The sequence below is a fragment of the Strigops habroptila genome, chromosome Z (assembly GCF_004027225.2).
Source record: "Strigops habroptila isolate Jane chromosome Z, bStrHab1.2.pri, whole genome shotgun sequence".
Taxonomy (NCBI): Eukaryota; Metazoa; Chordata; class Aves; order Psittaciformes; family Psittacidae; genus Strigops; species Strigops habroptila.
Window position 1 is genome coordinate 64441549 of NC_044302.2, and position 13437 is coordinate 64454985.

General features: G+C 36.5%; 1 protein-coding gene across 2 annotated transcripts in view; it reads right to left on the bottom strand.

Annotated features, from left to right (window-relative positions):
• Window positions 1–2645: 2645 nt before the first annotated feature.
• ALDH1A1 (aldehyde dehydrogenase 1 family member A1) overlaps window positions 2646–13437 on the bottom strand; it is a 51228-nt gene continuing 40436 nt past the window's right edge. For both annotated transcript variants that reach the window (XM_030469873.1, XM_030469872.1), the window contains 6 exons: window positions 13054–13156; window positions 12330–12514; window positions 9229–9393; window positions 7337–7494; window positions 5532–5606; window positions 2646–3243 (listed from right to left, as the gene is read on the bottom strand). In XM_030469873.1, coding sequence (XP_030325733.1) covers window positions 3171–3243; window positions 5532–5606; window positions 7337–7494; window positions 9229–9393; window positions 12330–12514; window positions 13054–13156 — 759 coding nt within the window. In that variant the 3' untranslated portion in view covers window positions 2646–3170. The remainder of the gene's footprint in view (window positions 3244–5531; window positions 5607–7336; window positions 7495–9228; window positions 9394–12329; window positions 12515–13053; window positions 13157–13437) is intronic.

The following is a 13437-nucleotide window of genomic DNA, read 5'->3' on the forward strand; positions in this document are numbered from 1 at the left end:
TACTAATAGTCTGTGCATTGTGAAGAGAAAGCCACTCCTGACCTTGACTCTGAGTTAGTAACCCATGGTTGAAGAACAAATGGGACTGTGTTCTGAAATTCTTCCAGGTTGGACACTGCCATGCACTGTGAACTAACGTGCTTTTATAAAATAAACTGGACTATGTAATTTCTTGAGCTTTTGTTTGCCTCCTTCAAACATACCTCGAGTTCTTTATAGAAACACATACATGTTGAATTCCTTAAACTTACTAAATGCCAAAAGATGTATCTCTTTACATTGGCATCTCTTCTGAACAACGTCAGTGTGTCATCAGATTAACCCAAAGCTATACTTGGCTCTGATGAAAGAGTTGGGTGCTTCACTTTGGTTGAATGACAGCCTTTGTGGTCTCTATCTGCTCTCTCTTTCTGCTTTCTTTGTCTCTCTCATATGTCTAATCACACATGGAAACACTTCTCTGACTCAAGGTTTTTGAAAAAATGAGAACTTAAAGTCAATACTAGATGCTACATTTTGAATACATTTAAACATTTAAATTGACAGAAGAAGACCATTGCCAGCTTTATTTTACCTATAAATAAGAGAAAGTATCTCTCAAATAACAACTAAAATAGATTTACAATACTGCTGAGAGCAGTATTAAAATATTTTGGGTGTTGTCAAGAAGAACACATGTATACATGCAAGGGCTGAGTTGATCCTTCTCATTTGCCCCTCTATTTATGTTGGGATTTTCCTTTCCTTGGGTTATATTTCAAAATCATTCTTTGCTTGGGCTTGCAGATGCAGGCAGCATAGCCTGGTAGGACTGGATTTGCAGTCCTGTGCTGCCAAGGGACACTGTGAGCGGATGAGAACCAACCACCCACATAGTACACATTCAGAGGGGAGTTGCTTCAGACTGGCCTTAGTCTGCTTCCAGGGGCTGAATGGTTATTAATGGTTGGATTATACCAAACACAGGCCAAGTGTGCATCTTCTGGTTTAGTGTCATCAAAAAGGCACCCAATTTTGCTCCCCCGTATCACTCTTCCATGTGAATAAAGAAGGTAAGTGGGGATGATCAGGTATATAATTTCAGAAGTGCACTCCTGATTCAAACCAAAATGCAAATGTAGACTAATTGTCATTTGGCATTCTTTGAGACTTCTGCAACTGGCTTCAGCAAAGTAGAATTTGGACAGTAGAGATTTAAGAAGAAATTTATGCTCTATGTACTGCTTTTCATCTCTTTTTAAATATTTGATCTTTCATTGTATGATTGTCTTTCTCTAACATTACGTTCATTACCACTCCTAAAGTCTTTCAGAGTGTTTTGCCATTCTTATCTTCTCTGCAGCTGATTTCTTTAGGATTTTTTTCTTTTCTTTACTTGGTATTTATTTTGATTTTTGTTCTTTCTTTCCTCTTCTGAACAATCTCTGCTAATTATTGCCACAGTACATTTTTACTTTTAATTCATGCTTCCTTCTTTTCCTTCTTCTATTATTTTGTTACTTCTTTCGTGATATGAAACCAGGATTGTGTGTGTTTGACAACAATGGCTAATGAAATATTTCAGAGGCATATGTATGGGATTTGGAAGTGACACCTCCCAAGAACAGATAACATAGAGGCCTGTGGAGATATATAGCTGTACCACAAGTCTTACGTCTAGTTCTTGACTTCATTAAAAAAAGATATTGAGAAAAGAGTCATAGGGTGGAAGCCTGATCTGGGTTTTGCTCTAACCATCTTATTTAAAAAAATAAATAAATTAAAAAATAAAAATAAAAGTAAAAATTGAAAAGCATATCCAAAACCCATAACCTCTTTCCTTTCAATGCTGTGCAAATTCTCCATACCTGCTGCTTAAAAATTTGTGTTATGTTCTCGAAAATGGGCACAGCTTGTACATAAGGTTGTATGTAAGGCTGACCCCCTCTAACAGGAGATGAATTGTAGCTCTGGATTCAGTCCAGAGAAAACATGACCCTGTCTGTATCAGGCTATGTAATTGCTGTGCTTGGTGTCTGTAGATCACTGTCTCAGAGCTTATCTGGTGGCTGCTGATTGTGAGTGGCCATCAAAGCATGCTGAAAGCTGCACTGGCAGAAGATTGTGAAATACTAAAGCTGCACAGACTGAGAGACCTTATAGGTTATGACCAACTTCGCACACATATGTCTGCAGAGGGCCTTTATGAGAATAGCAGCCATAAGAAAAAGAGAAGATGAGGAAAAAGAATGAAGGGAAATGATAGACTAGAAGCAGAAAGAGAAGGGAGGAAAACATGCAAGTTTTATGCAGGAATATGAGTACACTTAAAGTAGAGGAGATTGCCTTGCCTCACCTCCCCTTCTCTTCTTTCCCTTCAGTATTTCTTGCTTGTCATCTGTTAGAACTTTATTGTATATGTAACACTAAAAAGCCAAGTGTTACCTCTTTGCAAACTGCCCAGGGTTCTCTGTGTTCGTATTTTTCCATTTGTAATACTGTCGAAGGATTAGGGACTTATGTCTCCATGTAGCCAATATAGTAGATTTCTGATGACCTAAGCACACCATTGAGACAGTAATGCCTCTTTAATGATATACTATATGTGCTACATAAGACCCAGTGGTAAACCAGTGTAATAGAAAAGACTAATGCAATGAGCAATATTAGGTTTTGAAGATGAATTTTAATATCATTTAATATTATCCAGATTACATTTTTGCAGTATGATGAACAATTCAGTAGGCTAAGAACTGTATCTAAAAGAAGTCTACTATTTTTTAAGACACAGAGGAGTATCTGTCTGCTAATTACTCATAAGTGCTTTTGTTAAGGCCACAAAGACAAGAAAATGCAAAGAGTTCACCATCTAACATTTAGAAGAGCACATAAATTCAAACTGTACCTGTAGGATATATTGAAGAAGCAACATTTTAACAGCACTAGACACTTTCTACTGAAAATAGAAATAGTTTTTTCTCAACATGAATTTAAACATTATTTAGCTATGTACCGAACATTAAGGTTTCCTTTTCTCAGTTAACGACACTAAAATTTTCTACAATATTCTTCGTATTGTAAATGTAAACACACGATCAGAAAGCAAAAAGGTTAAAGAATAATTTGGGACACAAAACCTTTCAAAATTCAGGTAGCCTTTTCAGATGTTAAATTCTGCACCTGAAGCAACATTACGAGTTCTTCTGTGGGATTTTGATTGTGACAGTCTTAACTTCTGTGTATTCATGAAGGCCATATTCTCCCCTAGATAAAAGAGAACCAAGAGCAATGTTTATGTAAATGCTTTTTATGGGTTATATCCTGGATGGGATTTTCAGTTCTGCTTTGCAATTGGCCAGATATATAACAAGTATACTGGAGATATTTAGAAGACATCTGTGCAGATGTCTTCTAGACATATGTAGAAGACCTCTAGACTGCTGCTGGAAGCCTTTGGAAAAGCTACAACATCTGTCTCCTGAGAAAAGTAGGAGAGAGAGAAAATTTCATTTCTGTGGAGCAAATCAGGCACATATTAGGTCTGCAGAAGCATGTTCAACAAGTTATTTGCAAATGCCTTCCTCTAATGTCAAGATTCTTCTCCAAAGAATAGATGCTTTCTCTCAAGTAAAGGAGGGACATACATAATTAATCCATTACAAAATCTTACAGACAGTAAAAACCACTTAAATCTTACTGATGTTATTCACACGATTCCACCTTTATGTTTTACATGACGAGATGAAGCTTGTTTGTGTGCATAGATGTTTGACATCTGACACAAACTATTTAGCCATAATTGATTGTTTTATAGAACAATACAATGTTATTTTTTGCTACAGCACAATATTATTCAGTTCTCACTGCCATCTTACTAGATACATATGTATGCAAAACAGAAATCTGTGCTCAGGACTCTCATGCAGTGGAGAAATGCTTACTGATTCTCATCCTTTTTGAAGAGGTATTCTGTTAGTACATGACATTCACTAATTTAATTCATAATGGTATTGTCATTTCAAGAATGATAATTTTATTCAGGGAATTTTATTCTGGGATTCAAAGAAGTCAATGGCTTGACATACTAACTTCCTGATTATTTCAGTGCAGTTATTTCACACATATTTCTGCCTCTCCTGAAACTAATTGCCAGAAATGTTCTTTCCAATGCAAACATCTATCTGGTGCTAGTTCTTTCCTTGATCTTTAGCAGAATTTTTTTTATTTGTCCACTAATCATGATTTTGAAACAAACATTAGGAAAAACTTCATTTACACAAAGTTTAACTCCTTCAAAATGCACTGTTATAGACAATATTAATCTTTATGATAGCCTATTATAATTTTCTTGTTATTTCCAGGAAATGAATCCCTAAAATATTTCTGCAAAGGGATGTAATTCAGAATTGATGATCTCGCAATTTTTGGCAACTAGCAAACACAGAACAGTCCTTGGTAGCAATGACCTAAATTATGTGGGTTATTTCATTTAGATGTTTTCTAAAGCTCTTAGCATTGGCATATCTGTTTCCTTTGAAGTCAGTAGAAGCTTTGCCATTAGTTACAGATTGAGTCCAGTGATGAGCAAACATGAAAACCCTAGACTTTACCTCTGAAAAAAACCCCAAACCAAACCAAATCAAAAAAACCCAGAGGAAAAAAAGCCCTGAATCACTTCACCTGCACATATTTTTTTCACTATTTCCATTATTCTTTAGAAAAGTACTAAGCATTTGGCTAAATAAAAGGGAAAACTTACCCATTTTGATTTTTATGCATTGCTTAAAAAATACTTTGTTTTCCCAGATATATGGCACTTTTAACAAAGGACAGCTTGTGATTCATGCTCAAAAAAAACCCCCAAAAAACCCGCAGAAGATATAATTCTACATAATTTAATGAAGATGTGTCATACCAAAAGTTTCATGGTTTGGCACATTTTGTGAAGATCAGGATGAATTCAGGTAAAACAAGACATGATTCAAATTGAAACTAGGCTGAACCTGAGAAATTTGAAAGAATTTTATCATCTTATAATTTCTGTACACTCCTCCACCAATCTGAATACTACAGAGGACTATTTTTGTCATAATTTTTTATCAAGCTGGAATGCAACGTAAAAATGTGGTCACGAGACTTTTAAACTGAAAACCTAGTTTAAATCAAGGATTTTTAGATATCTTCTGTTTCCAAAAAACTAGCATTGAAAGGCGATTCCACAAACTACACCCATATATAACTTAATGCAAATTACACTTTCTATATACACGAAAAAGCTGTAAACCATAAACATAGTTTTGCATATGAGTAGGATACAAGATACTAAAAATGGTAATTTTGAAAAAGTGTGTATCAAAGTAATTTTCTTATTTGATTTATGGAGTAATTCTTTGCTTGACATTGTCTTAGACAACATGAAGCATCTAAACACTATGCAGACTAATTTGACAAAATATTGAACTGGCCCTCCTGGTTATGAATGTTTAAATTTGAGTTTTAGAATTTAATTTTTCAGTTCTTGTGAGTCTACATTTTAAAAAGTATTTACTTACATTTCTCGTCCATTTCCTGACATCTTAAATCCTCCAAAAGGGCACTGAGCAGACATTGCACTGTAACAATTAACCCTGGAGGAACAGGAAAATTACTTTTGACAATATGAAACAATTTTTTTAACTTCTGAAAAATCAGTGGATTTCTGTTGCCTGTAAATAAACCTATGGGGATATTCACACACTATATCTGAATAACGTATTTGCAAAAGTAATAGTACAAAAGTGATAGTTATGATAAAATTCCTTCCTAACTAGTGCATAGGCTCTCAAACTAAAGACTAGCCACAGTTAAATAAATCTTCTGCAGGTACACTTCTAATAGGTAAATTCAGAATCATTTCTGTATATATTTAGGAAGTTTTGTCTGGTTCTACTCAATGTTAAACCATATTCTGTATTGTGGTTGAGAACAAAATACAATCATGAGTAAGAAAAGAATTTCACAGGGGAATTTACAGTATGAAGAGTTTTGGCAGAATGTGTATCCTGCTTCTTAGCTAAGAATCACAGAATCTCTTTTTGTCTTGCAACATTGTCGAATCAGATATTCTCTATTTCCATATCTTACAATTTCTACTTCTGAAATCAGTCTACTGGTTTCAATAAAAGAGGTTCTGCTCACAGTTAAGGGTTCCTAGACAGACCAGCAAATCACATATCAGTAAAACCCAAAGGTACCACTCTTATTTTAATCTTTCTTACTTTTAAAGAAAACCAAGAGGTAATGGGTTCAGTCTTTAACAGGCGAATTTGAGGTTAGATATAAGGAAGAAGTACTTTACTGTGAGGGTGATGAGGCACTGGAGCAGGTTGCCCAAAGATGTGATAAATGCTCCATCCCTGGCAGTGTTCAAGGCCAGGTTGGACAGAGCCTTGGGTGACATGGTCTAGAGTGAGGCGCTCCTGCCCATGGCAGGGGCGTTGGAACTAGGTGATCTTAAGGTCCTTTCCAACCCTAACCATTCTATGATTCTATAAATTCCTAAGTCAAAACTGTTAAATTATTATTTGAAAGTGTATATTTTTAGGTCATAGGACCTGGGCAGGAATTTGTGCTGTTCGCAAGTTCTTTCAGATAAAATGGAAATTGGACATGGGTTTTGAATTCAAGTAAAATTGGTTGTTTTCTTTCTGACGCATTGAGAAATAGCTGTACGGAAATGCAGGTGTTTGTCAGTGATAGCTATCAGACTCAGGCTGCTATTCTTCCTAGCTTTCACTCTTGCATCTCTCAGCCTTTGCTTTTCCAGGTCCATGTAGGTTGCCTCTTTCTTTTCCATTGCTGGAAATAGTTGCCCTTCTACTTGTAGTAGCTCTCTCTTACTTGTGTCTCCTTCCTTTTTTCAAGCACATTTTATCAATCTTTTACATCACAGGTGGATGTTCTGCCCAGATTGATAGCCTCAGAACTTCAGATATTTAATTTCTTTACACACTACAGAAAACAATCACCACAAATTATGTATTGGGCTATCTCCAGATCCTGAATGGAAACCAAAGTGGCACTGTCATCGTATTTTGTTTTGTCTCCTTTCCTTCTTAGCAAGTCAATTTCTGTTTTCAGACTAAGTTTACAGGACAACTTTGTGAAGACTTACAAGAAGTATTTATTTAACAGCATGTTAAGTGTGGCGAGGTAAGGGGAAGAGAGAAGTAAGAGAATGGCATTAATCTACCTCTCTAAAGATGACCAGGAATTGAAATATAAAAATATACCACCCAAAGAAGTGTTAAAATGTCCTACAATTACTGCCATTGCGACCTGCAGTTCTGAAGGAAGAATTTAAAAAAACACTACTCACCATACAGTTCCAGCCTGAAGAGCAGCTGCAAATGTCAGTGCCTTATCAATGTCTTTGGTAAAAACTGCTGCTGCTAAGCCATAGGTAGTATTATTTGCCCTCTTGATAACTTCATCTATGGTTTTAAACTTCATGATTTGTTGAACAGGTCCAAATATCTGTTTCAGACACATGTAAACATATGAAGTTGACTAGAACATCTTACTATTGTAAATAATGTATATTTCTAAAATATATTTCTGTCAGATTGCCCTATTCCGAAATTCATTCAGTCAAGAGTGTGTGTCTCAGAACAGAGTTCTAAAAAGGATTATAAATTCACATAAAGACTTTTGTAGCATGGAGCAAACCAAAATAGCCTATTGTAAAACTACTAATAAATAAATAAGTAAACAAAATATGAAAACAAATAAAAATAGACCAAAAGACACCCACCATAAAGGTAGTTAGCATGGGGTCACAGTGTGCTACATATCTACGCTGCTTACCAACAAACTGGTATTTTCTTGGTAAGCTGCAGTTTGAGAGTTGAGAAAGATGTTCAACTCTTCCTTCTCCTAAACTTTCTATTAGACTTTCGTTTCTGCAGGTAGCTGAACAACTGGGTATGCCCACCAAGTGAAACAACTAATTCTGCTTTCCATATGGGTGTTATGTGAGGTTATAGTCCGTCAGGCTCATCTTTCCCACTAGCACTACTTCTGTGTTCTCAGCCAGAGGTGCCCACCGTGGCAAGGTTGTGTAGAGCAGGAGGGCATTGTCACATATAATTACTTCTGCTCCATAGATCGTGAGCTTTCCACTTGATTTTCCTGGAAAGTGTTTAGTGCTAATTTCTAACTAGAGTTCCAGGGATTGGTCTACATTGCTCAGAAAACCATTGAACATTCCCCACTGTTCAAGCTGTGAGGTTCAGAACCTGGATATTCTTTACACTGCCTTAGCTCTCTGGGATTTCATTGTTCAATACACTCAAAATAGCATGAGGAAAGCAATTTTTGTACTGCTGACCCAGAGGAAACCAATAGATCTGTGAAGAAACAGATCAGTTTCCTATCTGCCTCCCAGACCCAAATTATTTCTCTTACAACACTCTCCTGTTTTACAGCTCTCTCCCAATCACAATTAAATCTAGATGCTCTGCTATTCCTTTTAACTCAGCTTTTTGACTCTTGCTGAATGTACTAGGTATGTTGAGCAGATGCATCAACAGTATTGATGGTTATTAAAAGCAACACCTAGATTTGTAATAATTTTGAAGGAGCTTTCTAGTATGAAGAAGTATAATGGACACCAATAGCAACAAAATTGCAGCAGTTGTTAACCAAGATGAACATTAAAAAAAAACCACACAGCAGTGGCCATGGCTGGACTTCAAGGCTGTGTTTACACAACTGTTTTTCTCAATGATATATCAGCTCTGTACTTTGAACTCTCTCCTTTTCCTTGCAGATAATCACTGGTGCCCTGGAACTGCCACCTCAATTGTGTCCAAACCCCAACTTTGGTGGTTCCTTAGGCAGTCCAAAGAATTTACAGGCTGTGCCATCAAGGTTTGCTTCTCTGTTACAGGTTACTGTGACTCTATCATGTGAGACATGGGCAATATGGATGATCTAAACAATCTGAATCTCAACATTTGTTCTTTACTGCCAACATAAGCTGGAACCTTTGTTGGCAGGCCAGGCCCATGTTTCTGTACCTCACCCCCACTGAGTTGGTGAAACAGGTATCAGAAACCAAGAAAAGCATTTTAAACACCACCAGGACGGAGCAACAGATTTACTCAAAGCATTTTTATGTAGTCACTTGATTTTCTAAATGAATATTTTGTATGGACATTTAAACAGACAATCTCCAGTGAGAGTACAGGCTCTCAAGAATTTATTTACCTCTTCTTTGGCGATGCGCATATCATCTGTAACATTAGAAAAAACTGTGGGCTGGATGAAGTAACCTTTGTCTCCCCATGGACCTCCTCCACATTCCAGTTTGGCTCCTTCTTTTTTCCCACTCTCAATTAGCTCCAGGATTTTTTGAAACTGCTCCTTATCAATCTAAATGAAAAGAAATTACAGGGATAAAACCAGCACACACTGATAACAATGGTTCTTCTAACTCATTAACCAAAACCTAACAATGTTCCAGCCTTGTTAACTTACATGTGTTGAAGTGGAACAGCTGGAGAGCCCTGCAAATATTCTTGTCACTAACTTCTAAAAACTTTGCAGGCTTTTCTCAAATAGACCAGTAATCAGGAATTTTGGCACAGGAGAATCAGCTATAGAAGGACTGATATCCTGGTTTTCTTTAGTAGAAAAAATGAAAAAATATCTCTCAAGTGACTGTGTTTTATACTTTTCCCAGTATTTTTGCCAACTGCAAATAGTTCACCAAAATAAAAATTGCTGAGCGTGATTCTGCAAAAATAACAGAGGGCTTGATCTAGCCAGCAAGACTCTTCTGACCTTCACCAGGTTTGATAGGGTCAACAAGCAAGTATTGGGTCCTGAATTTGGGCCACAACAACCTGATGCAATGGTACAGGCTTGGGGAAGATTGGCCAGAAAGCTGCTTGGTGGAAAAGGACCTGGGAGTGCTGATTAACAGCTGAACATGACCCCTTCCAATATTCATTGAGAAAGTGGATAAAAGAAAATGGTGTAAAAGGGAACTAGAAAAAAATTGGATATCGTTTCCTCCCCTCCCCTCTCCAAATCAACCAATCACCACTTAAGGTCCGAAGGGAAATTGTGTACAAGATAACATCTATGTAAAGAAAAAGTCAATGGTAAAGTACGTTTAGTAAAGCCCTATAACAGCTGCTTCTTTTTTTTTTTTTTTCTTTTTAATTTGTTCAATTTTCATGATTCTTCTCTTCACTCTTTCAGAGTTCAGCCCTTCAACCACTGGCTCATGAAGATACTGAGATTACTCTTAGGGGCTCTTGCATAGAAGCTTCTTCTCTGTGATCATACTCATCAGTCAGCAGGGTAGGTGTACCTTGTTCTCTTATTCATACAATAAAAAGGTCATGTTTCAGTTTAAGCAAGAAGTTTTACCATGATTATAGAACACAACAATATTTTTTAAGGTTCTGGGGAATCTTGGATGTGTATTAGACTAAACAGCTATTCCGCTAAAGCTGAGATAAAAGCTTATAAGGATCTGAATTTATAGGAATACTTATAAGGAGGTGATTTTTAGTTTGCTGAGCTTCCTTTGTCATTTTGCTTTCAAACAGTTGCCTTACTGCATGCTAAAGACATAAAATTTCTGCTGCCCTGGTGGCCAGCTGTCTCTTTGGCATAAACATCTTGTAGAGAAGACAAAGATTTAGATGATACAGCTCACATTGCTGTCAGTTGTCCCTTTATTATGATTATCATTATTTTTCTTAATAATGCGTGAATTAGCATATATAGGATTTTTTCAACTGCAATAGGGCCTTTGGCTCTTCTTTGGTGCCCACTGTGCAAAGCGTTACCTGAATTTGCTGCCTGAGGCAGGTTCTGCAGAGGGCCTGTAAGCTGGAGGATGAATACGGATTTCAGGTAGGCTTTATGACAAAAGAGCATGGTGAATATGCCTGACACAGGCTAAAATTTTTTGTTTCTAGAAAGAATTACGCCAAGCACAACATTTGAAGAGAGATATTTGACATAATTACCACTAAAGAACTGTGCCTAAATGGCCTAGTTACAATTTTTCATTAAATGGAACCGTACCAGTTCCAAAAGAAGAAACTCTGACAACCTGTGTAAAAGTTAAGATTTCTGCTAAAGCTTGCTAAGAAAAAAAAGAGGTCAAGAAAGGCACATCATAGTATTGGAAGAGAAAAGAGTCTTCATGCACTTCCAAATGTTTTCAGTAATGTTTTTTTTTCCATGTTTAACATTCCTTTCTTTGTTAGTAAAAGTTTACTTTCATCTCTCATTTAAACTGTTTGTTAATATTAATTTCAAACTCAGTAAAGCCACAATAACATGAAAGTGGATTCCTATTAATTTTATATTAACTGCACACCAGACTGCTGGAGTTTACTTGGTTCAATCTCTCTAGCCTCTGACATTTAAGTTTATTCAGCTGAACCTGCCAGCTTGTTAGCAAGACATTGCAGGACACCAAATTACTATTTTTAAATTACCCAAGGTTTGTGGGGCTTGGAATGTAGTTTTCCAATTTACTTGGTATCTTTAATTACATAAAATGACTGTGATACCTTATGAGGAACACATCACATTATCAAATGCGTGGGAGTTGTTTTATCTCCAGCTTTTGCCCTGTCTCTAACAGAGTTCCTTTATTCTGTGACAATCCTACGTGCGCATACTAGCTCTGCCAAAAAAATACATATGCTCTAGTACAAGCTGATACATGAAAAAGACTCTAGATGAAACGAATTTAACAATGCTCTAATGTGATCCACTGAATCCACAGAATTGTGATAGCTGTGCTTTTTAATACTGCATTTTAGCATTCATTTCATGGGGAAGCTGTTGGTATAACCTTTTAACATGAGCAGGAAAAAGTAAAAAAGTGATGTATTTTAATTGTGTAATATTCTGTGACTGACAGCACCATAATGAAGCACTAGAACCTTGAAAAAGGGAAAAAGACAGTATCAAATTTTATTTCCTCAAGCTACTCACTCACACTGGCTCTATTTGAATATAATATTAGCAATTTCTGACATGGGTGGTCATACTTGCACTTTTATAGCTGTTGCATTGTAGCTTTCTCAGAGCATTTCAGTTCTATATAATTGTTCCCATTCCACAATAAGAGCAACTAGAAGAGAGAAAGAAACCTCACCCTTAGGCCCATGATCGTGTCACAGAAAGCCATCTCTCCTGTTGCCTCCTCTTGGTCCTCCAGACTAACCACTAGACAACTGTACTTAGCCTTGAAACTAATGCAACAATAGGTATAGAAGTAGATTAAACTGTGTTGTTACATCACAATTATATTGGAAACACATAACATTACTTACTTGAGGGCCTTGCTGTACACCAGGCAACAGAGGATTCCCAAGAGTATACTTCTTTGCTCGTTCAATGCTTCGTTGAACAAACTCATCATAAATAGGCTCTTCCACAAAAATCCTAGATCCTGCTATACAACACTGTCCCTGGTGGTAGAACAGACCAATATGTGCAAATTCCACAGCGGTGTCCACTGCAAAGAAATGCAGAGTTCATCAGATTGTAAACTTGAATGGTCATAAATTCCTTACAAACATTTGTCACTCCATCCCATTTCCCTTTTTAGCACTTCCTATTTTTGTGGTCCTGTAATACAGATAGTCATCCATTTACTTATGTCCAAAACGCCTTTTATTAAGAGTAGCATGGTGCACCTAGGAAAACACACATTCAGCTGTTCTTAGTGAAATGTAGATTCAATATTATTTGTCTTATCAGCAGTACCAAGAGGAGTATTCAGCCAGATAGCTAATAAACCTGTTTAACATCCATCTCTAGCTGCTTTTGGTTCTGCATTCATGTTGTGTTAGGGTGGACAGGTTGTTAGAAGTTCATATCCATTCATGACCCTCCAATTTTTAGTGGCAGTCTAACTTAAAATTATAGTGTGACCAGAAAACATTAAAAATTACTGGCTCATTAAACATATACAAATGATTTATTAACAAAGAAAAGAAAGAGAATGTGGGACTTGCAAAAGTAGTAGGTTTATATAATAAAAATATTACTAACAGTCAGCGTCCGCAAATATAATGTTAGGACTTTTTCCTCCAAGCTCCAATGTAACTCTTTTCAGATTGCTCTTTCCTGCTGCTTCTTTAATCAGTTTGCCAACCTAAAAGGTAGGGAGAAGACAGCTTCATCTCAAAAATTTTTTTATGACCTCAATAACACTTCTCTGAGTTCCTCAAAAGTGAAAATCAGGTCACAGTTGTCTACTATCCCAGTAACTGTAGAAATCATAAATAAATAAATAAATGAAAATAAAAAGAAGAGAATATACAGAACTTGTGGTTTATGAACCAGTAATACTTCCTAGAAGAGTCAGGGTGCAGGTGACTTGCAGTCTGTGAAGCAGTAATGCTTTCAAGAATAGTTTCCCCCTAGACACACTCG